The 25,000-nt window shown below is 41.7% G+C and overlaps 1 protein-coding gene across 1 annotated transcript in view; it reads left to right on the forward strand.

Annotated features, from left to right (window-relative positions):
* The window catches only part of LOC143297955 (intermembrane lipid transfer protein VPS13D-like), a 128,096-nt gene that overhangs the window by 3,441 nt on the left and 99,655 nt on the right, over window positions 1–25,000 (forward strand). The window contains 20 exon segments of the mRNA XM_076610574.1: window positions 536–682; window positions 1,313–1,390; window positions 2,729–2,841; window positions 4,519–4,596; window positions 4,983–5,069; window positions 5,565–5,681; window positions 7,350–7,475; window positions 9,116–9,163; window positions 10,178–10,419; window positions 11,379–11,547; window positions 12,124–12,219; window positions 13,530–13,812; window positions 15,204–15,341; window positions 16,776–16,948; window positions 17,775–17,929; window positions 18,873–18,985; window positions 20,459–20,541; window positions 22,169–22,334; window positions 22,803–22,944; window positions 24,265–24,396. Of these exon segments, the coding sequence (XP_076466689.1) occupies window positions 586–682; window positions 1,313–1,390; window positions 2,729–2,841; window positions 4,519–4,596; window positions 4,983–5,069; window positions 5,565–5,681; window positions 7,350–7,475; window positions 9,116–9,163; window positions 10,178–10,419; window positions 11,379–11,547; window positions 12,124–12,219; window positions 13,530–13,812; window positions 15,204–15,341; window positions 16,776–16,948; window positions 17,775–17,929; window positions 18,873–18,985; window positions 20,459–20,541; window positions 22,169–22,334; window positions 22,803–22,944; window positions 24,265–24,396 (2,636 nt within the window). The 5' untranslated portion in view covers window positions 536–585.

Here is a 25,000-nt window from a genome sequence, read left to right on the forward strand (position 1 = left end):
TGTGTGAGAGAGAGAGAGAGAGAGAGAGAGAGAGAGAGAGAACTGGCTCAAAGCCTAAGAAGTTTGAATATGTAGCATCAAGTAGCTGAACAGATTAATTATGGACTATGAGGAAGGTCAGTTATTACAAATCTTGTTTTTTTCAAATATTCATTTCACTCTGAAATGATATATACCCAAGATGAAAGAAAAAAAAAGTAAATGCCTCCACACAGCATAAGGGGCAACATGGCTTGAAGAATTTATGTTTGCCAGAAAGAACAAGCACATCATCAGTCACTTGCAGGATGAATCTGACACTTTTATTCTGTGTTTTTTTGTGTGTGTGTGTTTGAAAGTGGCCTTACCAGCCAGAAGGCATGTCGCTGCTCCGCTGCCCATAAAAAAACTATTGTACGTAGCAGCTGCTGCTATTCCAAACAGTGACATAAGACAGGGTTAAGATTGTTGAAGATTCAGTTCTGTAAATGTCAGCAGTAAAATGATCGTTGCGTTATTGATATTGGTTTATTTTATTCTATTCTATTTTTTGCAGAGATGACAACAACGTTTGTATTGAGGTAAGCAGTTGGCGTCGCTGCTGCCATGTTGGAAGGACTGGCAGCATGGGTTCTCAACACCTATGTTGGAGAATATGTGGAGAACCTCAACACAGCCCAGCTCTCCATCGCTTTGATGCAAGGCAAGTGGTCTTTGTTTTCTGTGTGTGTGTGTGTGTGTGTGTGTGTGTGTGTGTGTGTGTGTGTGTGTGTGTTTGCATGTGTGTGAATAGACAGACAGACACATATGTAGATGCTCACATGAATTCATATATTTTCACAACAATTGCACACCAGGAAGTTATATTTTCTTTCGCACATGAATTGAAAATACCCCCCCCCCCCCCCACACACACAGACATTATTTTGTTCATTACAGTAGGCAAATAAATACTGAATATAGACTATTGAAGTGTTTGTGCATCATAACTGAAAGTGAAGTATGCAAGTGTTTGAAATAAACTATGTATATACTATGTGTTTGTGCATCGTTACTGAAAATAAAGCTTGCAAATGTTTGCAGTAAAGTACTCAAGTGTTTGTGTTTCATTACTGAGAGTGAACTATCCATTTGTTTGAAAATGAACAGTGTAAGTGATTTTGTATCACTGCTGAAAATAAACAGTGCAGATGTTTGTGTTTCATTACTGGATATAAGTTATGCAAGTGACTGTGTATCATTTTGTTTTTATTCACAATTGAGTGGCTATAGCATAATAGTGTGGTTGTTTCAGTAGTGGCCATTTCCAGAAATTACCCTTTATTTCTTACAGGGGCTGTGGAATTGGAAAACTTACCACTGAAGAAGGATGCACTCAAAAGTCTGGATATTCCTCTGGAAGTAAAATCAGGTCAGTAATCAATCTGTTTTTTGAGGATCTTCATCTCATTTCATGTCATGGTATCTTTGGTCTTTTTTATTTATTTTTTTATTTTTTTAAATTTAATATGTGTGTGCATTTGTTTGCCATTATGTAGACACTAAGAGTACAAACATTCTTAATCTGAATGTTATTTTCTTCTGGTTTCTTTATCAGTTTGACTTACCACCCATGCAAAATAAATGAGCTTCTAGTTATCCATGTATGTCCTTCAAAAGTGAAATGTGAACATAATGAATGAATGGTGTTTTTTTGTTTCCTTTTATTTTTTTAATTTATTTTTTGTTCACAATTTATATAGAATACATTTTGTAATCTTTGCAGAAGTTTGTACACACCTCAAATACCAGTTACTTTTGCTTTGTCCATATAAGTTGTGTGAACATTTTATGCCTTGCTTAAACAGTTAAAAGAGAAGGTGTTCATGAATAGTACTGATTATGCTTAATTTTCATTGTAGTAATGAACTGATATAATAATAATAAATAATATTTTATTTTTATTTAGCACTATAATACAAGCATAAGCAAGCTCTAAGTGCTTAGTGAAACAAGAAAGCATATAAAAAGTAGGAAAAACATAAAACAAAATCATTAATATTATAAAAACACAATGCATAAAACTCCCAAAGTAACATACTATCAATACTACAACTGTTACACTCCAACACTAAAGCTAACACACATGCACAGACACACACATGATTAAACGGCTGAGATGACAGCAATTTTCACTTAAAATACATACATGTAAAAAGGAACGTAATTGAAATCTGCATGCCACAGATTTTGTAAAAATTGTAAAATAAAATTTTGGGTAGAAAAGGTAAAAGGGATAAAAATCTGGTCATTCTTCCATTCGAACCACACCACCACCATCCATCTACCCACCCCCATTCTCTCTATTCTCCCATCACACACACACACATTGCCATAGGCCTGGGACAACAGCACTATTTGAGTTATGACAAGTATTTTTTAAAGAGATAAGTTTTAAGATTTACTTTAAAGGTAGATAGATGAGTTGTTTGTCTGAGAGCAATAGGCAGAGAATTCCAAGTTGTTGGGCTGAAGATGGAAAATGACCTCTTTCCACAGGAGTTAAGGAAGTAACGGGGAACAGTTAGCTGGGAGGAATCAAGAGATCTCAACGTTCTGTTTGGCAAGTACAGGTTAATAAGCTCAGAAAGATATGAGGGTGTGGTATCATAATTCAGGCACTGAAAGCATAGGCAATATGTGTTCATGCATTTGCTCGCTCTCCATGTCTGTGTTACAAACAATTAACAAATGTGGCACTGTTTTCCAGGCTTGATTGGGAAGATAACATTACACATTCCGTTGAGGCGGTTGCGGAGTGAACCATGGGTAATCTCCATTGAAAAACTGTACCTGGTTGCCGGCCCACTGAGCGACCTCAAGGTAATTATTTCATATTCTTGTATGAAATGTCTGACATTCAGTACACTAGTTTCGGTGTATTATTTGATTCAGAAATATTTTTAAATGATGTTTGAACATTTGTGACTGGTTTCTTTTATTTTTTCTAAAAGCTGTTCTTAAACTTAGAGCTAGAAAAGTATGTCACACAGCTGATGAGAGATTGATAATGATTTACACAGTCAATGATTTCTTGGCTGCACAATAGAATTGTCATGGTGTCAGTAGCTTCTCCACATCTGTTGCCTCCAGAATGTTCAAGATGTATATATTGAATCATAGCATTCATTGATCAATAGACACCAGTTTGTGCTATTGATATACATCTTAGGCCATTAATATATACAGGTAGGATTGAATGGTTTTTGGAGTCAGCATTATTTGTCTGATACTTTCATGTGAAACAGACGTGAGAGAGAGAGAGAGTGAATACATTTAAGAGAGTGCTGGAGGGAAGGAGGACCGAGGGAGGAGAAGAGGGAAAGAGATAGAGAAACAGATGGAAAGAAGAAAAGAATATAATTAGAATTAACCTCAGTTTGCTTTTTTGTTTTTAGCACTCTGCTCTGGACTATGATGTGACAAAAATAAACAAACTAGGACATTTGAAGTGATATCTGTACTTAGTACATAAATGCATAGAGCATCAAATAGTAGTGAAGGAAAAGTGTAGATGAACCTCCCCTTTGTCATTTTCACAGACATGCCTACCAATCTGGAACAGCTGCATATGTTACAGAAAAACAGAAAAATCAGTTCATGTGGACAAACTGGACAGTTAACTGAAAGTTGCAACTCAGACATGCGTGTAAGTCGATAAATGGCGCTCAGGTGAAAAGATGTCCAGCTGTCACAAGCGAGTATGTGAGACTAATGAACCTAGCCATGAAAAACCAACAAAAAACCAACAAAATTGATGTTGCCTGACCTTCAGGAAATGATACAATGAACAGTGGCCACGTTCTCAACGACGACAGCAAATGCTCCATTTGTCATGTTGGCCATAATGAACACGCACTACTAACACCACTGAAGTGACTCAACAACAGTGCAGGGTCTCCTCTGGTGTGTGGCCTTTTGGTCACCTAACATCCATAGTTCTCTGTGTACTGTTGATGTCATCATTATTGTCTTTTTACTTTATTTTTATTTTTATTTCTATGATTATTATTATTAATTAAAAATTTTTTTTCTTCTCAAGACCTGACTAAGCGCGTTGGGTTATGCTGCTGGTCAGGCATCTGCTTGGCAGATGTGGTGTAGCGTATATGGATTTGTCCGAAAGCAGTGACGCCTCCTTGGGCTAATGATACTGATACTGATACTGCTGGGACTGCAGTGGATGTACCCGAGGGTAGCTGTGAATAAGGGACTTGGAAGGAGCGGTGTGGGAGTAATGCCACTGAAACAGTGCAGATTAAGGGATAGATTTAAAAAAAAGAAAAAAAAAAGAGAGAGAAAAAAATGTTAGGAGTGAGGAGCTCAGAGATAGGGGATGGGAAGGAACAAAGAAAAGGAGAAGAGAGAAAAAGAAATTGCGTGCATAAGACTAAGAGATTTTACATACACACATGAGAGACAGGGAGGGGAAGAGAGAAGCTGGTGCTGGCTGCATTGTTGAAGTTGATATGATTTTTTTTCTTCTTCTTTTGCTTGCAGCATGATGAAGAACTTGAAAAGAAGCAGCAGCAGGATGTCAAGAAAGCCATGCTGGAAGCTCTGGAGACAAAGTGGCAGGTTGGTGTGCCTCTTGATTTTGTCTTCTTCATGGATCATTATTTTGCTTGCCTAGACTGTATTATGATAAGTGGTTGGTGTACTTCACTGTGTGTGTGTGCGTGTGCGTGCGTGCATGCGTGCGTGCGTGCGTGTGTGCAGTGCATACAAAAGTTCATGTGTCTGTGTATATATGTACACATGAATCTGCCTGTAAGATAGACTCCATTGATTTACCACCATTTCCAAGTCCAGGGTTAAAGAGAAATGATGTATGTGCCACATTTGTGTTGCCTGTGAACTTTATGGTGTGTGTGTTGGTCCAGAGTGAATGAAATGAAAAATCAAAGCACCCTGTCTATTCCTTGGTCATTCTGTTAGCCGTACCTTCCCCATGCTTTGTGAAGGTGCTGCGACAGACGAAGCAACCTGACAGTGGCTCTTGGTTCTCCTACGGAGCATCCATGGCAGCGAACATCCTGGAAAACATACAGGTTTGGTTTTCTTTCTTTTTTTTTTTTTTTGTTGTCATTTCTGTCCATATATGTCTTTGTTGTTCTTTATGAACCAGAGCTGCTGTGGGCGGAGGGGGTGATTGGGGAGGAGGTGGGGGTTGGGGTGGGAGGGGTTGGGGGGGTAAAATTGTGTTCATGATTTGTGAAGAATCCTTGTGAGAAATGTTCATGGAAGAAAGGAAAATAAAACAAGAAAGGAAAATTCATGTGTCTTTGAAGTTGGACATTTGGTGGAAATGTGCCTAAAATCATAGCTCTGTTCTTGCTATTGGATGCATTTTGAATATTGATTCACACACGCGCGCGCGCACACACACACACACACACACACAAAGGCTTCAGGTTTAATACATACTCAAGACACAGGCCTATGTGCATGCATACATGCTTCTTCACATACTTTGGTTTTTTACCTTATAATATCACTGAATGCCAACGTAGCCTGAATTCATTGTGTGCTCATGATGTGCCCAGCTGAACGTGAAGGACGTGCACCTTCGCTATGAGGACGACAAGACCAACCCTGCCTGCCCCTTCGCCTGTGGCATCACCATCAAGAAGCTTAGTGTCCACAGCACCGACAGTTCTTGGGTTCGTGTCTTTTTTTTACATTTCTGTAGGCAACAGTGTGGGTGGATGCATGAATGTAAAGTTGACTGCCCCGTGTGTCTGTGTAAATGTATGTGTGTATGTCTAAAATTTTTTAATCAAATGTTTTTTGTTTGTGTCATTTGTATTCATCATGTGGAGTGATGACCTAGAGGTAACGTGTCCACCTAGGAAGTGAGAGAATCTGAGCGCGGTGGTTCGAATCACGGCTCAACCGCTGATATTTTCTCCCCCTCCCCTAGACCTTGAGTGGTGGTCTGGACGCTAGTCATTCTGATGAGACGATAAACTGAGGTACTGTGTGCAGCATGCACTTAGTACACGTAAAAGAACCCATGGCAACAAAAGGGTTGTTCCTGGCAAAATTCTGAAGAAAAATCCACTTCGATAAGAAAATCAGATAAAACTGCACGCAGGAAAAAATACAATAAAATGGGTGGCGCTGTAGTATAGCGACGCACTCTCCCTGGGGAGAGCAGCCCGAATTTCACATTTATGATTTGTATGCAAATACAGATCATAAATTACAGATTGGCGTAAACTCACAGTTGAGCCAACAGCAAAGTGAGAGCTGTACGATTAATGGTTTCTCTATTGCAATAGGAAGTCATTTGTGAAAGAATATTACTCTCAAACTGGGAGGCAACATTGCACTGGCTCTTAGTGCTGCAGCCTTGGGGGAAAGTTGGCCTTTGGGACAGTAGGTGCCCAAGTTTGTGAGCTACAACTCGTAAGACATCTGTGAGCTCTGTGTTTGTGTACAATACCTGTTCTCAGTCAAATTGTGAGTTACGACTCGTAAGACATTTGTTACTTCTCTGTGGTTTTGAGTGGTACCTATTCACTGTGGGTGTAGAAGGTTGTTGACAGTGTGCTGTTGTTATTGTGTTGCAGTAGGTGACCAAATTTGTGAGCAGTGACTCGTAAGACATTTCTTATTTCTGTATTGTGTGAGCAATATCTATTTACTGTTAGTTAGATTGTGAACTGTGACTCGTAAGACATTTGATGGTTATCTCTGTTTTTGAGCAGTACCTATTCGATTTGGTTGTAGAAGTGTTGTTGACAGTTTGTTGTCTTTTTGGTGTGGCAAGTGCCCAAGTTTGTGAGCTGTGACTTGTAAGACATCAGTTACTTCTCTGTCTCTGTGTGTGGTACCTATCCATTGTGGTTGTAGCATTGTTGACAGTGACCTGTTGTGTTGTGGCAGGTGCCCACGTTTGTGAGCCAAACATGCAAGGCATCTGTTCTCTGTGTGTGTGTGCGGTACCCATTCACTGTGGTTGTTGAAGTGTTTGTTGACAGTGTGTTGTGGTGTGGCAGGTGCCCAAGTACTTGAACCATGGTTTGTGTGTACAAAGTTGTTTACAGCGTGTTGTTGTGGTGCAGCAGGTGCCCAGGTTTGTGAGCCATGACTTGTGTGTACAAGCGTTGTTTACAGTGTGTTGTTGTGGTGTGTTGTGGCAGGTGCCCAAGTTTGTGAACAAGCGTTGTTTACAGTGTGTTGTTGTTTTTGTCATGGTGCGGCAGGTGCCCACATTTGTGTACAAGCATTGTTTACAGTGTGTTGTTTTTGTCATGTTGTGGCAGGTGCCCATGTTTGTGTACTAGCGTTGTTTACAGCGTGTTGTTGTGGTGGTGGTGCGGCAGGTGCCCAAGTTTGTGAGCCACGACGCAGCGGACACCATGTACAAGCTGGTGGACCTGCAGAGCCTGGCGGTGTACTGTGACTCCAACATCAGCACCGTTGCTCACCTCCCCCTGCAGGAGCTGCTGGTCAGTCACACACACACACACACACACACACACACACACACACACACACACACACACACAGAGCGCCAAGACACATGAAATAACTTTAATTCTTGTCCATAGAATGGCTGCTGGAAGAAGAGAGGGCACTCTATAGGCACGCACAGGGGAAGTAACCTGTCAATGTGGGGGGGTTGGGGTGGGGGGTGGGGGGGGGGGGGTAGGCAACTAGCCATTTCAACTTCAGTTTTCTCCTCTTCTCAGGCATATTAGTTTGCACAGGCCAGGTTATCAGACCCCTGCCAGAGTCTGCGCCAGTGGGTCATGGTAAGTATGTTAGATAAAACATAAATTTAGGGGAAAAAATTTTCATATTTGAAAAGTGTTTTTCATCTGTCACACGAAGAACAGAAAACAATTCTACACATTCAACAATAGTGATGATAATGATAATGTGCATCTATATAGTGCTCACCCTGCTGCTTTAAGCACATTTAACAAATACACCTATTATACTCGTAAATAAGACACATGAATATGATAAAGAAACAATGATTAGATACAAACTCACTAACTACTTTAAAAACAATGTAACATCACTCATGACTCGCACATCTCTCTCACCTCACCCCCACAATAAAATGATAAGATGCAAATTCGCTGAAATTATTATTCAGAAAAAAGAAAGATGTAACACCACTTACGACTTGCACACATCTCCCACATCTCCCCAGCACCCCACCCCTCATAGAAAAACATTGACGCATATACACAAAGACAGTTCAAAATATTGTTTGAACAAGCATGACAACATTACTGAATGGAGAGGAAAACCATTTGCTACAACCCAGGTGGACCAGGACTCTGGTGAACATTTCTTCCGTGAGGTGCCCCAGTGACTCTTCACAGAGTTGAGGAAGAAAGAGAAGAAGAAGAAGAAGAAGAAGAAAATCTGCATAAAATGAAATACCAGATTGAACTCCTTGCATCACCCAACAGACTAACTCTCTACTTGCTCCAACCCCTCCCCCACATAGCCAAAGAAAACAGAACAATACCCATTTTACCAGTTCACATTACACTGTACTACATTGTGCCTCACCCACCCTACCCCTCCACACACTACACACTCACATCCACACACACTAGGAAAGAAAGAGAAAAAGAGCTCAAGGGAGAGAGGGAGAGAAAGAGAGAGGGATTTTGAGAGAGGGAGGGAAAGAGAGAGAGAGAGACTCAGAGAGAAAGGAACAGAAAGAAAGAGGGTGTTCAGCAAACTGGTCTGCAGTTACTCTCTCTGAGATGAGATGCTAATGAAGTACCCTCATTTTGTGTGGTGTGGTGCAGAGTTCTTTTGTGTGTATATGTCTGCTAGTTGTCGGTGACAAAACAGCATTCAGAATGGCAGTGTTTATTTTGAACGTTGCATTGACTTTTCGGGTGGGATTGTGTGTATGTTTTTTTGATAAGAAGACTTTTGTTAAGACATCTTGCAGGTGTTTTTGCCACAAATCCTGGGGACTTGGTAAATTTAATCTTTCTTTTATTTCGCTGAAAACAGACATGGAGATTATTAAGCTTAAAAAAACAAGCGTGATCTTCATTAATTTTTGGAGTGTGTATTTTCACGTGAAACAATGGCATGGGTGTTGTTCTTTCAGAATGAACTACAGAGGGATATGTATCGCACCAAAGACAACCAGTTCAAGGTTAGTGTGCTGTGTGTGTGTGTGTGTGTGTGTGTGTGTGTGTGTGTGTGTGTGTGTGCACCCACAAAATGGTTCAAGCACATGTGTTTTGGTGGCTATTGAATGGATGATGTTGGTAATTATTTGTGTGACAGTGAACATGGTCATATGTTCATAGTTTAGAAATGTGAACGGAGGATGCTGGTATGATATGAAGAGTGCTGTTGTAGGCAATGGCAAGGTCAGAATTTTTCTTATAGTATCTGAAAGATGATGAAAATGTAATGTTCTGTGCTTTCAGTTTAGGGTGATGCAGTCGGTATGACAGTGGATGTGAAATTAAAAAGGATGCTCTTTGAATTTCATCATCATTGATTTGACAGTAAAAAAGGAAATTCAAATGGAGACATTGTGCAATGTGTTCTGTTTGTGAAGTTCACTTGTAACATTCTTATGCAGAATTAGGGTTGTTTCATTCCTTTTGTTTTCATAATTATGGACTTGAGTTTTAGGACCCCTTCAGCTTTCAGTTTACGCATACAAAATTTAACATTTTCCTGTTCTCTTGCAGGTTCATCAGTACGCCCTAAAACCTATGATAAAATTGAAACTTTCAGTTACCTTTTTGGTTCATGAGCACACCATCAACCCTTTTTTAGAATGGAAAGGTCTTCTGTTACCCTGCAGGTTCAGTCACAGTCAAAATGACCCAGTTTCCCCCTCAAATCGCATTATTTTAAGCAATTTTTAAAAAATCACAAAAAATCAACCAGTCACCATACAAACATGAAACACATACCAATGGACAGATACAACCACAAATTTATTAAAAATGCTTTCCTTAAGTGAAGGAACCACATGGTTTTGATGATATAGGTAATCCAGTATGATACACATTGGAAGGAAAACAAAAACTTTTTTGAACACAGGTAATCCACAGTGAGTGACGAGCCTTTGAATGCACATGTAATTACCAATTGGATTGATAAAGATATATTGTATTGTAAACTCAGAAGCCCTCCTGTCATGTTTCAGGACCACGAGTACATCCTGAAGCCCATCAACTCCCAGGCGCGGGTAAAGCGGTGCACCTCGGCCCTGCCCCTGCGCTCGGTGGCCCGGCCCCGCATCACCGTGGACCTGTCACTGGACACCATGGCCTTCTGCCTGGCCACCTCTCAGTACCGCAGCCTGCTGCTCTGGCACCGCGAGTTCTCCCGGCACAACCGCCGCAGGAAGTTCCGCCGCTTTCGCCCAGCCTGCGCCATCCACAGGAAGTGAGTGGGAGTGGGGTGGGAGTTCTGTGATGCGTGTTTGGGCAGGTTTTTCTTTTTTTCTTCCTTTTTTTTTTTGGTGTGTGTGTGTGTGTGTGTGTATGTGTGTGAGTATCTGGATTTGTTTTCTGTTCGGTGGTGCTTTTTGGTAGAAACTTGTCATCAACATGCGTGTTTGAATTTGTCTTTGTGGATTTTGTTGTTGTTGTTGAAATTTCAGGCGGATTGTTTTGTAAGGTAATTTTGATAGATAAATTGTGTGTGTGTGCGTGTGCATGTGTGCATGCTTGAGTGTTTTCGTAATTATGTGTACACGTCCTTATTGATTTTAAGTTTTAAAATCTTTATTTCCATGATAATCATTTCATTTCATGCACAAATGAATCTGATTTGCTTCCTCACGTCTTTCCAGATGGGATTTTTTTTAATTTATCGGTGTCATGCTCATATATGTGTCGAATAAACACTGACATGATGTGTAGAGAGTGTGATAGAAATTACGTTCTTCACATTATTTGAACTAAAACAGAGTTGATTTTCTAATTCTAAAGAAAGGGTGATGCTGCACTATGGCACCATGCTTTCATGGGGAGAATACAGAATACAGAATACTTTATTATCTTAACAAGAAAAATTCATGTGTTCTGTAAAACAGAAAAGCAATACGAGAAAATAACAGTCACTCAAATGGTATATAGATGAACCATATTAAGATGTCAACCCAGGGCAAACCATCCATACAATCAATGATCACAGTAGACAACATCAACAGAAACAGCTGAGAGCAGCCCAAATTACAATACAAAACAACACACTCCTCAAGACTACTCTAGAATGCAATGCCACACACAACCCAACCCAACCCAATACAACACAGCACAGCACAGCACAGCACAGCACAGCACACAACAGCACAACACAACACAAAATGTTGCTCACTCCATCTCCTGATGTTCCTGCAGTGGAGGGGAGTGGTGGAGGTTCGCCATCCTGTCCCACGTCAGCCAGGTGCAGGAGCGGAACCGCCGCCAGACGTGGGGCTTTTTGATTGGCCGCATCCACCAGGTGGTGGTCTACAGCCGTCTGTACGCCGATCACCTCATGGGAGGGGCTCTGACTTCTCAGCAACAGGTAGTGTCAGTTGTCTTTACTTTTCATCGCTGTGTTTTTGTCACCACCCGCAGAAATGGGTTTGTCACCCCTGTGTGTGTCTGTTGGTGGTGGCATCTCCTGTGTTCACTTGTTTGTGTCTGCTTTGTGTGTATGACTGTTTTCATCCTGCCATGTAGGCACCCATACCCTGTTTTCAGGGGCAGAAGGGAGATTAAATATATATATATTTTTTATAAATCAGATTGCTGGAGAAGTAGTTTGCGGTCTAAATAGTAAATGTGGATGTGTTTGTGTGTGTGTGTGTGTGTTTATATATTTGTTTGTATGCACATGTCTGTGTGTGTGTGTGTGCTCATTTCTCTCTAATCTTGAAATGGAAGGAAAAAGAGAGAGGGAGGGAGGGAGAAAGGGAGACAGAGAGAGAGAGATATATGGATACAGATATGGATACGGATACAAGAGAGAGAGAGAGAGAGAGAGGAGTCCAAACATATTCAGACTGGAATGATCACTTTGATGTGCTAATATCACCGTCCCATACTCTCCTGCAGAAGATGATGATGAATGATAATGCGGAACGTACTGTCTCCGCAGACTGACAAGGACACGATAGAGGAAGAGCTGGAATACGAAGAGCTGCGCATCATCAGGGAAAGAATCTTCTTCAAGCTGTGCAGGGAGAATAAACTGGTGAGTGTACCGATGATGATGATGATGATGACAGGGCCCTGCTTCAAAATCAAATCAAATCGAATCATGTTGTTCATAGCTGAGCCGACCACAAATGGGCCATTAGAGGGCTGACTGTCTGTCAGTGTTTAAAACCAGGGACTGAAATATGTTAAAAGGCCAGTTAGAATAATGTAAAAATGACCGTGTCAAACTGATGCAAACTAGGCCTGTCGGTTTGCTTTGTTTGGCCAGATTTCATGGCAGCACAGTGAAAAGGAAAATGACCATTTCACCCTTGTCGTGTTCAGTTGTTGTAGATTTAAATCATGTTTAAATATGTATTTCATGCAGGAACTGAAAAACAGTATGTACAACTGACACACATTTTGAAACAAGGTTTTCATGAAACTAGCAGAAAAGTGTTTGTGTCTGATATCATGTAGATTCCAGCAGTTGGTCATGAGATGTTTTGATAGAATATTGAACAGCTGATGGCACCCTAGATGAATAACGCTAAGGAGTTTTGGAGTTCTTTCCCTTCATTTGTATTCTTTCGTTTGAATTCTTTTTTCTTTTCCACTTATTGAGCCTGTAGTCTATCAGTGTGGCATTGTATAGAAATGATAGGCAAGAATGTTGTAAGTGTGTGAATGAGATGGAGAATGAAACCATTTTTTTTGTTAAAGAACTGGACTTGTTAGGATGTAAGATGCCAGAAAGGTTCCCTGAAAACTTTTTAGTTAACAAAGCGGACCAGGATATGCACTGCATAGTTTACACGAAAAAACAAAACGCAAAACAGCAACAGAAAACACCAAACAAAACAAAAACAAAGATCAAAAATTTGTAAGCATCATCTCCACATTTTCCCTTCATAGCTTGATCATGAGTTCAGAATGATATATGATACTGATTGAGAAAAAGCAGTCTTTTATCTGATGATGATATGTGGTGTGTGTGCGTGTGTGTGTGTGTGTGTGTGAGCGTGTGTGTGTGTGTGTGTGATGACCAGAAAAAGGAAACTTTAGCGTGACATTTCCCTCTAAAATAGGAATAACAGGAAATACAGGAGAAGACAGTGACCATATGATCTGCAAGAGATGTTTTGATAATTTCAAACTTTTTTCTTACTGTTAATTGATTAAAATGAACAAACAAACAAACAAAACAACAGAATCTGACAATCCTACATCTAAAAGAGTTACAAATTGTATTTGATGTTAAAGATGTACTTGATAGATGGCAGATTGTTGCTGTACTATGAAAATGAAATAGATAATTTCATTTTACCTGTTGAGCATTGTCAAAGCCTGTTCACTGTCGCCCAGCTGTTTGAGATCAGCAAGAAGTCTCCGGAACCAGAATCATCTCAGCAGTCTCCAGACAGCCAGCAGAGCGCCACAGCCACCAATGAGGGTGGTGGACTGTTCAGAAGCTGGTTCCCTGGCTGGTCAGGGTGGTACCAGAGTACACCAGCACCTGAAACGAGTGTGCCTGCACCACAGCCAGCCTCAGCGTCCCCAGCCTCTGAGCCTGTGTCAGGTTCCTCGCAGCCGTCGTCAGATTCCAACTCTCAGCTTGGAACGACTCATGACGAAGAAGCGGAGATAGGTGAGTAACATTGTGTGTGTGTATGTGTGTGTGTGTGTGTGTGTGTGTATTTTATTTCAACCCACTCTCCAGACCCCACCACAACACCTCCCTCCCAAAGGTTAGAGAGTGAATAAAAAGGCACTGACATGGAGAGTTCCGAGGTTTTTTCGTTTTCTTTTCTTCTTCCTTCTCGAAGCATATATGAAACATTAGAATATAGTTCTTGTTATTGTGGGTTTTATATATATGATAATAGAATATGAGCATTATGTGATTTGTTTGTATTCCCGAAGATATGATGTTTATGTTTTGTTTTTTTCCCCGTGACTTAGTATAAAACAATAGAATATATATATTTTTTCATTTCACTTAGACAAGGTTTATACAGTTCATATCAATTGTGATATCACAGCATGTGAGTTGATAGGATTATAAATCACCATTTATTTCAATGTTTTGATTTTACAGTCTAGAAAAAAAAACTTATTTTTTTAACACCCTTTTTAGATCTGGGAATTTTTCGTTATCAGTAATGAAAAAAGATCAGACAGACTCTTGCAATTGATGTATTCAATCTTCATATATGCATACGAGACATGGACTTTTTGGCAGATTTTAAAGAGAAGAGTTTTAGCCATGGAAATGGGTTGTTTTCACAAGATACTGAACGTCAGATACACTAATCACATCACCAATGGACAAGTGTGCCATACGAAGATCTGCTGACATCAGTTAAGAAAAGGAAGCTATGTTGGTGTTTCCATATAACAAGATCCAGTGGCCTTGCTTAAACAGTACACCAAGGAACTGTTGAGGGAGGAAGACGGAAGGCGAGACAGAAAAACAAACAAACCGATGGACTGACAGCATAGCAGAATGGACAGGAAAACAATTTGCAGAGTCCCAGGCTTTGACACACACCTGACAGAATTGGAGGAATCTGGTGAACAGTTCTTCTGTGTGGTGCTCCAATGCCTCTTCAAAGAGGCTGTCTTTCATGAAGATGAAGAAGGAAGGGAGAAATTAGCACTGTGCCGTCAACATTCGGTACTCAGTTGATTTTATTGAAATTGTCCGTATTTGATATTGATAAATAAACTATGAGGGAATTGTTTTCTTACACTTGTTTTCATACAGCACTCTAGCCAAGGCTGGAAAGAGATTATGAAAGAAATTGGAAAGCTGATTTACATGAAAGATCAAATGGAGGAAGATTTTATTTTTTGTCATGAAAGATTAAATGGAGGAAGATTTTATTTTGTCATGAAAGATCAAATGAGGAAGACTTATGTTTTTTCATGAAACATCAAAATGATGATTGCTTCACTTTGTGTCACTAACAGTTATCGCTAGTGTTGTTTACTGGTTTGATGTGCCTTTTGGTTATAATGTGTTTGCTTTTTGAACAGAGCAAGAAATTCTGGATGTGATCCACGATTCCTCGCAGAACAGTTCATTTCTTCGCAAGGACACAGTGTTTGCCCGTATGTCTTTTGTGCTGAAGACTGGCTCTTTCAAGCTGGTGGAAAACTTTATTGGAGACACAGGTAAATGCTACACATTACAGATTATAGTGCTGTGTGCACTCTAGTTTACTTACTTACATAAGTAATTTTGGGTTACTTGGATACATAGTTTAAGGATCATTTATTGTAAGTTTCCCAAGTATTCCTTGAGATGCAGTTCTGTTCAAATGATAGATGTGTGGATTTGTAGGGGGATTTAGTTTCCAACAAGCAGTGGACGGAGCCATTTATTGTTTCTTAAAGAATATATTACTTACGCTTTAAAAAAGAAAAGAAAAAAAGGTTCAGCACTCTCTTTAGAGAGATGAGAATATTGTTTGCACTGTCTGTCATTGACCAGGCTGTAAAGCTATATAGACTGGCAGCAGTTGATGATTGTTGACATTGTGTTGACGGTGGTTGTGTGACAGAGACTGGCAGCTGTCTGTTGATGATTGTTGACATTGTGTTGATGGTGGTTATACGACAGAAACTGGCAACAGTTGATGATTGTTGACATTGTGTTGATGGTGGTTGTGCGACAGAGACCGGCAGCTATGTGTTGATGATTGTTGACATTGTGTTGACGGTGGTTGTTCAACAGAGACTGGCAGCAGTTGATGATTGTTGACATTGTGTTGATGGTGGTTATGCGACAGACACTGGCAGCAGTTGATGATTGTTGACATTGTGTTGATGATGGTTGTGCGACAGAGACTGGCAGCTGTCTGTTGATGATTGTTGACATTATGTTGACGGTGGTTGTGTCACAGAGACTGGCAGCTGTCTGTTGATGATTGTTGACGTTGTGTTGACGGTGGTTGTGTCACAGAGACTGGCAGCTGTCTGTTGATTGTTGACATTATGTTGACGGTGGTTGTGTCACAGAGACTGGCAGCAGTCTGTTGATGATTGTTGACGAAGGTGGCAGAATGGTTAAGACGCTCAGCTGCCAATACAGAGAGTCCGTGAGGGTGTGGGTTCGAATCCCGCTCTCGCCCTTTCTCCTAAGTTTGACTGGAAAATCAAACTGAGCGTCTAGTCTTTCGGATGAGACGATAAACCGAGGTCCCGTGTGCAGCACGCACTTGGCGCACTGAAAAAGAACCCATGGCAACGAGAGTGTTGTCCTCTGGCGAAATTACGTAAAATGAAATCCACTTTCATAGGTACACAAATATGTAAGCATGCACTCAAGGCCTGACTAAGCGCGTTGGGTTATGCTGCTGGTCACGCATCTGCTCAACAGATGTGGTGTAGCGTGTATGGATTTGTCCGAACGCAGTGATGCCTCCTTGAGAAAGTGAAACTGAAACTGTTGACATTGTGTTGACGGTGGTTGTGCGACAGAGACTGGCAGCTGTCTGTTGATGATTGTTGACATTGTGTTGACGGTGGTTGTTCGACAGAAACTGGCAACTGTCTGTTGATGATTGTTGACATTGTGTTGATGTGTTGACGGTGGTTGTTCAACAGAGACTGGCAGCTGTCCCCTGGCAGAGCTGCAGTGCACCACCATCAACATGGAGTTCGAGTCCCGGCCGCGCACCAGCGCCATGAAGTTCTCTCTGGCTGTGGGCAGTCTCTATCTGGAGGACCTCAGCAGCAAGAACACTGTCTTCCCTTACCTCATCTGTCCACAGTCCAAGGTGTGTGTGTTCGGTTGTACTAGATTTACTTAATGCTGTTTGACCCAGTTGGAGCATGAGGTGCCAGCAAATCTTCTCCAGTTGTTTCAGCCTCGAGCGATCCAGCTGATTTCGTCCCAGGTCATGCCTGCTGATTTTCATCTCCAGCTCCGCAGTTCTTCTCCATGTGCTCAGTGGTCTGCCTCTCTTTCTTTCCCGTGGTGGTGCTTAATGTGCCTTGCATGCTCAGAGGTTTTTTTTTGGTTTTTTTCTTATTTACTTATTTATTTTTTACACTATGTGCAGAATATGATAGTTATATCTCCTGACATTTTTTTTTTCTTTTTACACAACCAACATGAAACTCTTCTGTGAAAAGGGAAAGTGACTTTGCCGCTGTGTGTGTGCAGGAGCTGGTTTTTACAGCACAATGGAGCATGTTTTTACACGGAAAGGCACTGTATGAATGATATTGTTTAGATTGTCACAATGACTTGACACTGTGTTTGCAGGAGCTGGATTTCACATTGTACAGCACAATGTAGCATGTTTTTACATGGAAAGGAGCTGTATGAATCATATTATTATGATGATGACTTGCCACTGTTTGTGCAGGAGCTGGTATTTGCAGTGCACAGCACCATGGAGCATGTTTTTACATGGAAAGACACTGTATGAATGATACTATTAGATTATCAGGATAACTTGCAAATGTTTGTGCAGGAGCTGGTTTTTACAGTGTACAGCACCTTGGAACATGTTTTTTTGTTGTTTTTTTTATACAAAGAAAGGCACTGTATGAATGATATCATTAGATTGTCATGATGACTTGCCACTGTGTGTGCAGGAGCCCCTGAACAGATCAGGGTTCAACCCCATCCTGCAGACCAGGGCTGGGGAGAAGCTCCGGCAGCCGTCCACAGAGGAGACCTCTGACCCCAAGTGGCAGTTCTTCAAGCTGGTCTACGAGAAAAACCCCCTCAGCAGTCACTTCAAGTACAAGTGAGTCACTTGCTGCTGCTCCTCACTTCTGCTCCTGGGGGGGGGCATTGGGGGGGGGGGGTAGAGAGAATGAATTAATGAGTGGTTTATTCATTACAGGCCAAGGCCCCTAAATTAAGGGGTATGTAACAGAATTATACCGTCATACAAAAATCATGCGAAAATATAGTTATACAGTCTGCTGTGTGCACAGTGGAGAGAAGAGAGATGAGAGCTCAGCATACAAAAATTGAACAATTATTTTTTTGTTTTGAAAGGTGTTATTATTTTTCTGTTTGTGTGCAGTACCCACTTTCCATTCTGTGAGCACATATCTTATCTGTGAAGCACATTCCTTCATTCAGGGCTTTTGAGAAGGAATTACCTTGCTATTTCCTGAGCATAGTACAGTAGTGTGCTCTGTTCCTGGATGTCTTTGTTCAACAGTGGGTTCACTCATTAGGAAAAAGTATTGTGAGCAGAATCAGGGAAAAGTGGAAAATTAGGCATGGTTTGTGGGAAAACTCGTGTCAAAATGGAGCATTTGGCAGGGTGAGTGTGTGGTTGGTCTTCTTCTTCTTCTTCATTTGTGGGCTGCATGTCCCATTTTCACTTGTTTGTACACGAGTGGGCTTTTACGTGTATGACTGTCTGTACCCCGCCATGTAGGCAGCCATACTCCATTTTCTGGGGTGTGCATGCTGGGTATGTTCTTGTTTCCATAACCCACAGAACGCTGACATGGATTGCAGGATCTTTAACATGTGCATTTGATCTTCTGCTTGTGTATACATGCAAAGGAGGTTCAGGCACAAGCAGGTCTGCACATATGTTGACTTAGGAGATCTGAAAAATCTCCACCCTTTACCCAGCAGGCGCTGTTATCAAGATTGTGTGGTAGATACTACATGGCATTGGTTGTCACTGTGTTCAGAGGCTGTGTATTGGTTGTCACTGTGTTCAGAGCCTGTGTGACCACACGCCCCATCGACATCATCTACACCCCGACCCTGCTGAGGCGTCTGAAGGAGGTGTTCACAGTTCCCAGCACCTCTCTGTACAAAGCAGCCAATGCAGGTATGTACTGTTGCCAGCACCCCTCTGTACAAAGCAGCCAATGCAGGTATGTACTGTTGCCAGCACCCCTCTGTACAAAGCAGCCAATGCAGGTATGTACTGTTGCCAGCACCCCTCTGTACAAAGCAGCCAATGCAGGTATGTACTGTTGCCAGCACCCCTCTGTACAAAGCAGCCAGTGCAGGTATGTACTGTTGCCAGCACCCCTCTGTACAAAGCAGCCAATGCAGGTATGTACTGTTGCCAGCACCCCTCTGTACAAAGCAGCCAATGCAGGTATGTACTGTTGCCAGCACCCCTCTGTACAAAGCAGCCAATGCAGGTATGTACTGTTGCCAGCACCCCTCTGTACAAAGCAGCCAATGCAGGTATGTACTGTTGCCAGCACCCCTCTGTACAAAGCAGCCAATGCAGGTATGTACTGTTGCCAGCACCCCTCTGTACAAAGCAGCCAATGCAGGTATGTGCTGTTGCCAGCACCCCTCTGTACAAAGCAGCCAATGCAGGTATGTACTGTTGCCAGCACCTCTCTGTACAAAGCAGCCAATGCAGGTATGTACTGTTGCCAGCACCCCTCTGTACAAAGCAGCCAATGCAGGTATGTACTGTTGCCAGCACCCCTCTGTACAAAGCAGCCAATGCAGGTATGTACTGTTGCCAGCACCTCTCTGTACAAAGCAGCCAATGCAGGTATGTACTGTTGCCAGCACCCCTCTGTACAAAGCAGCCAATGCAGGTATGTACTGTTGCCAGCACCCCTCTGTACAAAGCAGCCAATGCAGGTATGTACTGTTGCCAGCACCCCTCTGTACAAAGCAGCCAGTGCAGGTATGTGCTTGGTAGGTGTTCACTTTGATCACATATTTACTGTGTTACTAATAGTATTGAATTGTTATGTCAAAGAACATATCATTTAATTGTATTTCAGCATGTTTGTGTTACTTCAGTCGGACGTTTTTATTGCATTGTCCATTGATATATGTTGAGATTTGAAGGTTTTTATCACACCATAGTTTTCACTCGCTTCAGTGTTACTCAGGTTGCAGTACTTGTGATATTTCAGTCCCCCAAACACTTATAATGTATTTGACTATTAAACACATTTTTCATGGACATTTGCAGAGAATTCTGATGTCCATCAGTCTGTAAGATTAACTGACGGCCTCACACGCTCACAGTAGATGATTGTTATGCTTCAGTTCAGTTCAAAATATTCTATTGTCTGCTTCAACCAAAACAGAAAATTCTCTTTCAGCTCACTCAAAGTGCCCGCCAGCAATTATTGAAGAGAAAAACGAGTAGCTGACACACCCTTCCCTATCACTACGCACACATCATGTAAAAATAAAATCATTTGGGCATATTATTGCATTTTAGAGTGAAACAACTGTGTGTATATGTGTATGTGTGGGTGCATGTGTGCGCATATGTCCACATGTGTGTGCATGTGTTTGCCTGCTTGTGTGCTTCCAGTGTCTTCCTGGCAGTTTGAGAAGCTGCGGAAACAGACTCAGGAGGAGCTGAAGAACACCCTTGATCAGCTGCTGGAGGCAGAGGTGAGGGATGCCTATGTTCACTCACATTCAGTGGGGAAAATGGATGTTTACTAAGGAGAGAGAAAAAAGGAGGGAAAACACTTTGCTTGGCTTTTGGAAACAAATTGGTCTGCTGTCATTATTATTATTATTTTTTTTTTATTGTTATTGTTTTTTTTTGTTTTTTTTTAAGCATTATACCCTATCACAAATAATATACAAGATACTTGTACACACTAATTCAACACCAAATTTCCATGTATCTTTTTCTTTTTGTTTGTGTATATTTTGAGCATTTGGGATGAGTGGCATGTTGGTAATGTCACTGACTGACTGAGACAGCACAGAAGACAGGGCAGCTAAATCAAAAAAAGGATGTTACAATTTATTTATGCACTGAAGTCAGTCTTCACACATTAACTGATTTATTGATGGAGTCTCCCGTTGGTCCGACGGATGAGTAGGCAGGCAGGCTTATCTGTCGGTGTGTGTCCTCATATGGGAGAAGAGGCTGATTCTGGATGCGCAGGACTTCCCACAGGTGTTGCAAGGGAAAACATCTCCAGAAGTTGAGCCCTGCTTCCTTCGCTCACGCTTCTCCTTAATGGCCAGCGTTCTCTTGTTTTCAAATGTCTTTATGCCACTGGAGCACAGCATCCTCCAGCAAGAGCGGTCAAGGGCATCAGTTTCCCAGGAAACGATGTCTATGTCACAGGCTTTGAGGTTTGTCTTCAAGGTGTCCTTGAGGCGCTTGCAGGGTCTTCCAAGTTCATGGTGGCCTTCCTTCAGCTGGCCATACAAAAGCATCTTCGGGATCCTGCTGTCTGTCATGCAGACACCGTGTCCTGTCCAGCGTAGCTGGCACTGGATCAGCAGGCTTTCGATGCTGGGAAGGCCGTTCCTCTCTAGGACCTGGAGGTTGGAGACCCTGTCTTGCCAATTTATGCTGAGGATCTTTCGTAGGCATCTCTGGTGAAACTGCTCAAGTTGTTGAATGTGACGGCGATACGTCATCCATGTTTCACAGCAGTACAACAAGGTGGTCAGCACAACAGCTCTGTAGGTTTTCATCTTGGTGCTGAGCCTGATGCCTTTGTTGTTCCACAACCTGTTGTTGAGTCTACCCAAGGCAGAGCTGGCCTTGGCAATGCGCAGCGTCACTTCTGCATCAAGGGCTCTGTTGCTGCATAGGGTGCTGCCCAGATAGCAAAACTTGTCGACTGACTTGATCTCTGTGTCATTGATCTTGATTGCAGGTAGGGGGGAGGCTGATTTATGCACAGAAGTCAGTCTTCACTTATAATTTGATTTATGCACAGTAGTCAAGCCGTACACATAAACTGATTTATGCACAGTATTTGAGCTTCATACATCAACTGATTATGTACAGTAGTCAGTTTTCATACAGTCCTACATATCTCTCTTTCACTCTCTCTCTCTTTTTCTCTCTGTCCTATATATATATGTATATATATATATATTTTTTTTTTTTTTCATTGATGGCTTGATGTTAGAAAATTAAAAAAGGCAACTGTTGCTTATTCAATTTACCATCATGAAATAAAATCTAGACTTGATTTGACATCTGCCATCATTGACCAAATAAAAGTGTGACCAGTGCATTACTTGCCGCCGTGGTCCTGTGCAGCACGACAAAGGGCGGTGGTACATTGACCTGGACATCAGTGCCCCCAAGCTGATAGTGCCGGAGAATGTGCTGGAGGCCAACACGGCCCTGGTGGTGATGGACCTGGGGAACTTCCGCTTCAAGACCGTGTCTGCGGAGGACGCCTCTGCCGCCATGGAGGAGGAAGGTGAGGGCACACAGGAAGGGATGATGCATGAATGTTGTATTGTGGTGTGTGTTGCTGGAGACATACACAGTACACCACATGTGATACATACATGGAAGGTCAGGACAGGGAGAGATGATACAGGAATGTTATATTGTGGTGTGTGTCACTGGAGACACCACATGTGATACATTGTTACGTGAATCTTGAAGGCTTAGTCTCTTAACGTTTTAAACAAAGAAGTGTGATATTACCGGGGAAAATAGAATATAATGAAAAAGAAAATAGGCAATAGCAACAATGAAACTTTAATAGCATGTTAGAAAAAACAACAACAACAACACATCTAGCGTTATTGAAAAAAGAAAATATCCTGTATAAGGGTGTTCACAGGTGTTTACAAGTTCTGCACATGGTATAGTTTTCTGTTCAACACAAAATAGCCAGTATAAAGTTTTAAAAAAGGTGAATGCGTCATTGCTGTTACAGAGGACTTTGTGACTCCATTGTCCACACCCCCCAATGAAGCGGAGAATCAGGAGGCACAGTCGGACAGGGACTTGGGGAAGAAAGACAGTTCCCATCAGCTCAGTCTCTCAGACGCCAACGTCATGGAGAGACTGTATGAAAAGTGAGTTGTGTGCATGTCTGTGTTGTTGTGTGTGTGCATGTGGGTCTGAGTGCACTTGGTTTTTGGTGTGTTTGTGTATGGGAAAGTGTCACCGGATATGACTGCAGGTATAAAAATTGTCTTCTTTGTGTCCTCGGTGAGATCAAAGCTATATGTTGACTGTGCAGGTACTCAGATTGTGTCTTCTTTGTGTCATTGTCAAGGTCAAAGCTACCTGTTGACTGCAGGTACACAGATTGTGTCTTCTTTGTGTCATTGGCATTGTGTCAGTGCTTCTAAATTTGACCATGTTTCTCCTCTCCTTGAGTCTCTCCACTGGTTGCCTGTTTCTGATCGAATAGACTATAAACTATCCACTCTGACCTTTTCTGCAGTCAACGGAACTGGCCCCAAGTATCTTTCTGAACTCATCCATATCTATACCCCGTCTCGCCAGCTCCGTTCTTCCTCTGATACTCGACTTCTCAGGATACCTCACGTCAGAAGTAAGACCTATGGTCACAGATCGTTTTCTTTTCAATCGCCAAAGATGTGGAACAAGCTCCCTGATAACCTCCGTCATTCTGATTCCCTCGCATCTTTTAAATCTCGTCTCAAAACTCACCTTTTCCCTCAGCAATAAGTTCAATTGTGGCAGGTCCACTTCCTTTGCGTTAGCTGTGCTTGACTATGTGTGTATACATATGTATGTGTACATAACTACATGCATGTATATGAATGTGTATTGTGTGTGCGTGTGTGTGTGTTTATGTAAGTTTGTGCCTGCCTATGTGTGCGTATGTGTTAGGGTAGCTGTTAGATACACATGTATGTTAAAATGTATGTATGCAGCGTGTGTGTGTGTGTGTGTGTGTGTGTGTGTGTGCGCGTGCGCGCGCGTGTGTGTAGTCATATTTTGGTGTGTGTATGTAACATAGACATGATGTTTTATGTTAACAAAAGCGTTTTTGTAAAGCACCTAGAGCAGATTTCTGGATAGTGTGCTATATAAAGTATCCATTATTACAAGGTCAAAGCTACCTGTTGACTGCAGGTACACAGATTGTGTCTTCTTTGTGTTCTCGTCAAGGTCAAAGCTACCTGTTAATAGGGCAGGTACAAAAAAATGTCTTCTTTGTGTCCTTGTCAAGATCAAACCTACCTGTTGACAAGGCAGGTATAAAACTTGTGTGCGCTTTGTGTCCTCGCCAAGATAGAAAATAATGTCTTCTTTGTGTCCTTGACAAAATCAAAGCTACCTGTTCACAGTGCATGTACAAACATTGTGTCTCCTTTGTGTCCTCTGTGAGATCAGATCAAAGCTACCTGTCGACTGTGCAGGTACAAAATTGAGCTGACGGAGATGCAGGTGCTGACGGGTCGTCTCCATGACAACTGGCGCCATGCCTACGCGCGGGGGTCCAGCCAGATGCACATCCTGGACCGCTTCAGTATCTCCATGCAGCTGGACAGGTCAGCAGAGGGCCCTTTTCTTTTCCCTATGATTTTTTTTTTAAAGGTTTACGGAATCAAATATGTTTTACACACTGGGAAGTGAAAATAGAATATTGCTTTTAACTCTGTACTGCCAGTTAGCTCCCCTGACTTTCCCCCACAAACAATCCCTTTTGTATGGGTAAGAAATAAAATTGTCAAAAAATAAATGTTCGAATTTATGAACTGAAAACTTCCAAACTGATCAGTAACATTACTAGTTAGTTGGGGACAACATGTAAAACTTCCTTCTTATACTATCATACAGTGATAAAAGTATCCATATTTTTTGTTCAAAATTTGCACACACTGATGACTTGTAAACAAATCCAGGAAAGTACGAAGAGTTTGAAACAGATTAAATTCAGAACGTTACATAGCCAAGATAGTGCCTCTTCGTCTAATTCTTTTTTTTTTTGTTGTTGTTGTTGTTGCTGTCCTGTCATCTGCACTGTTTCAGTGGCAGTACTCCAATACCGCTCATTCCGAGTCCTCCCTTACATGTCCACATCTGGGTCCATCTGTCATAGTCCCAGCATTGGCAGTCCACAGGGAAACATTGATGTTAGGTCACCAGGAGGCC

This window comes from Babylonia areolata, chromosome 23 (assembly GCF_041734735.1).
Source record: "Babylonia areolata isolate BAREFJ2019XMU chromosome 23, ASM4173473v1, whole genome shotgun sequence".
Classification (NCBI taxonomy): domain Eukaryota; kingdom Metazoa; phylum Mollusca; class Gastropoda; order Neogastropoda; family Buccinidae; genus Babylonia; species Babylonia areolata.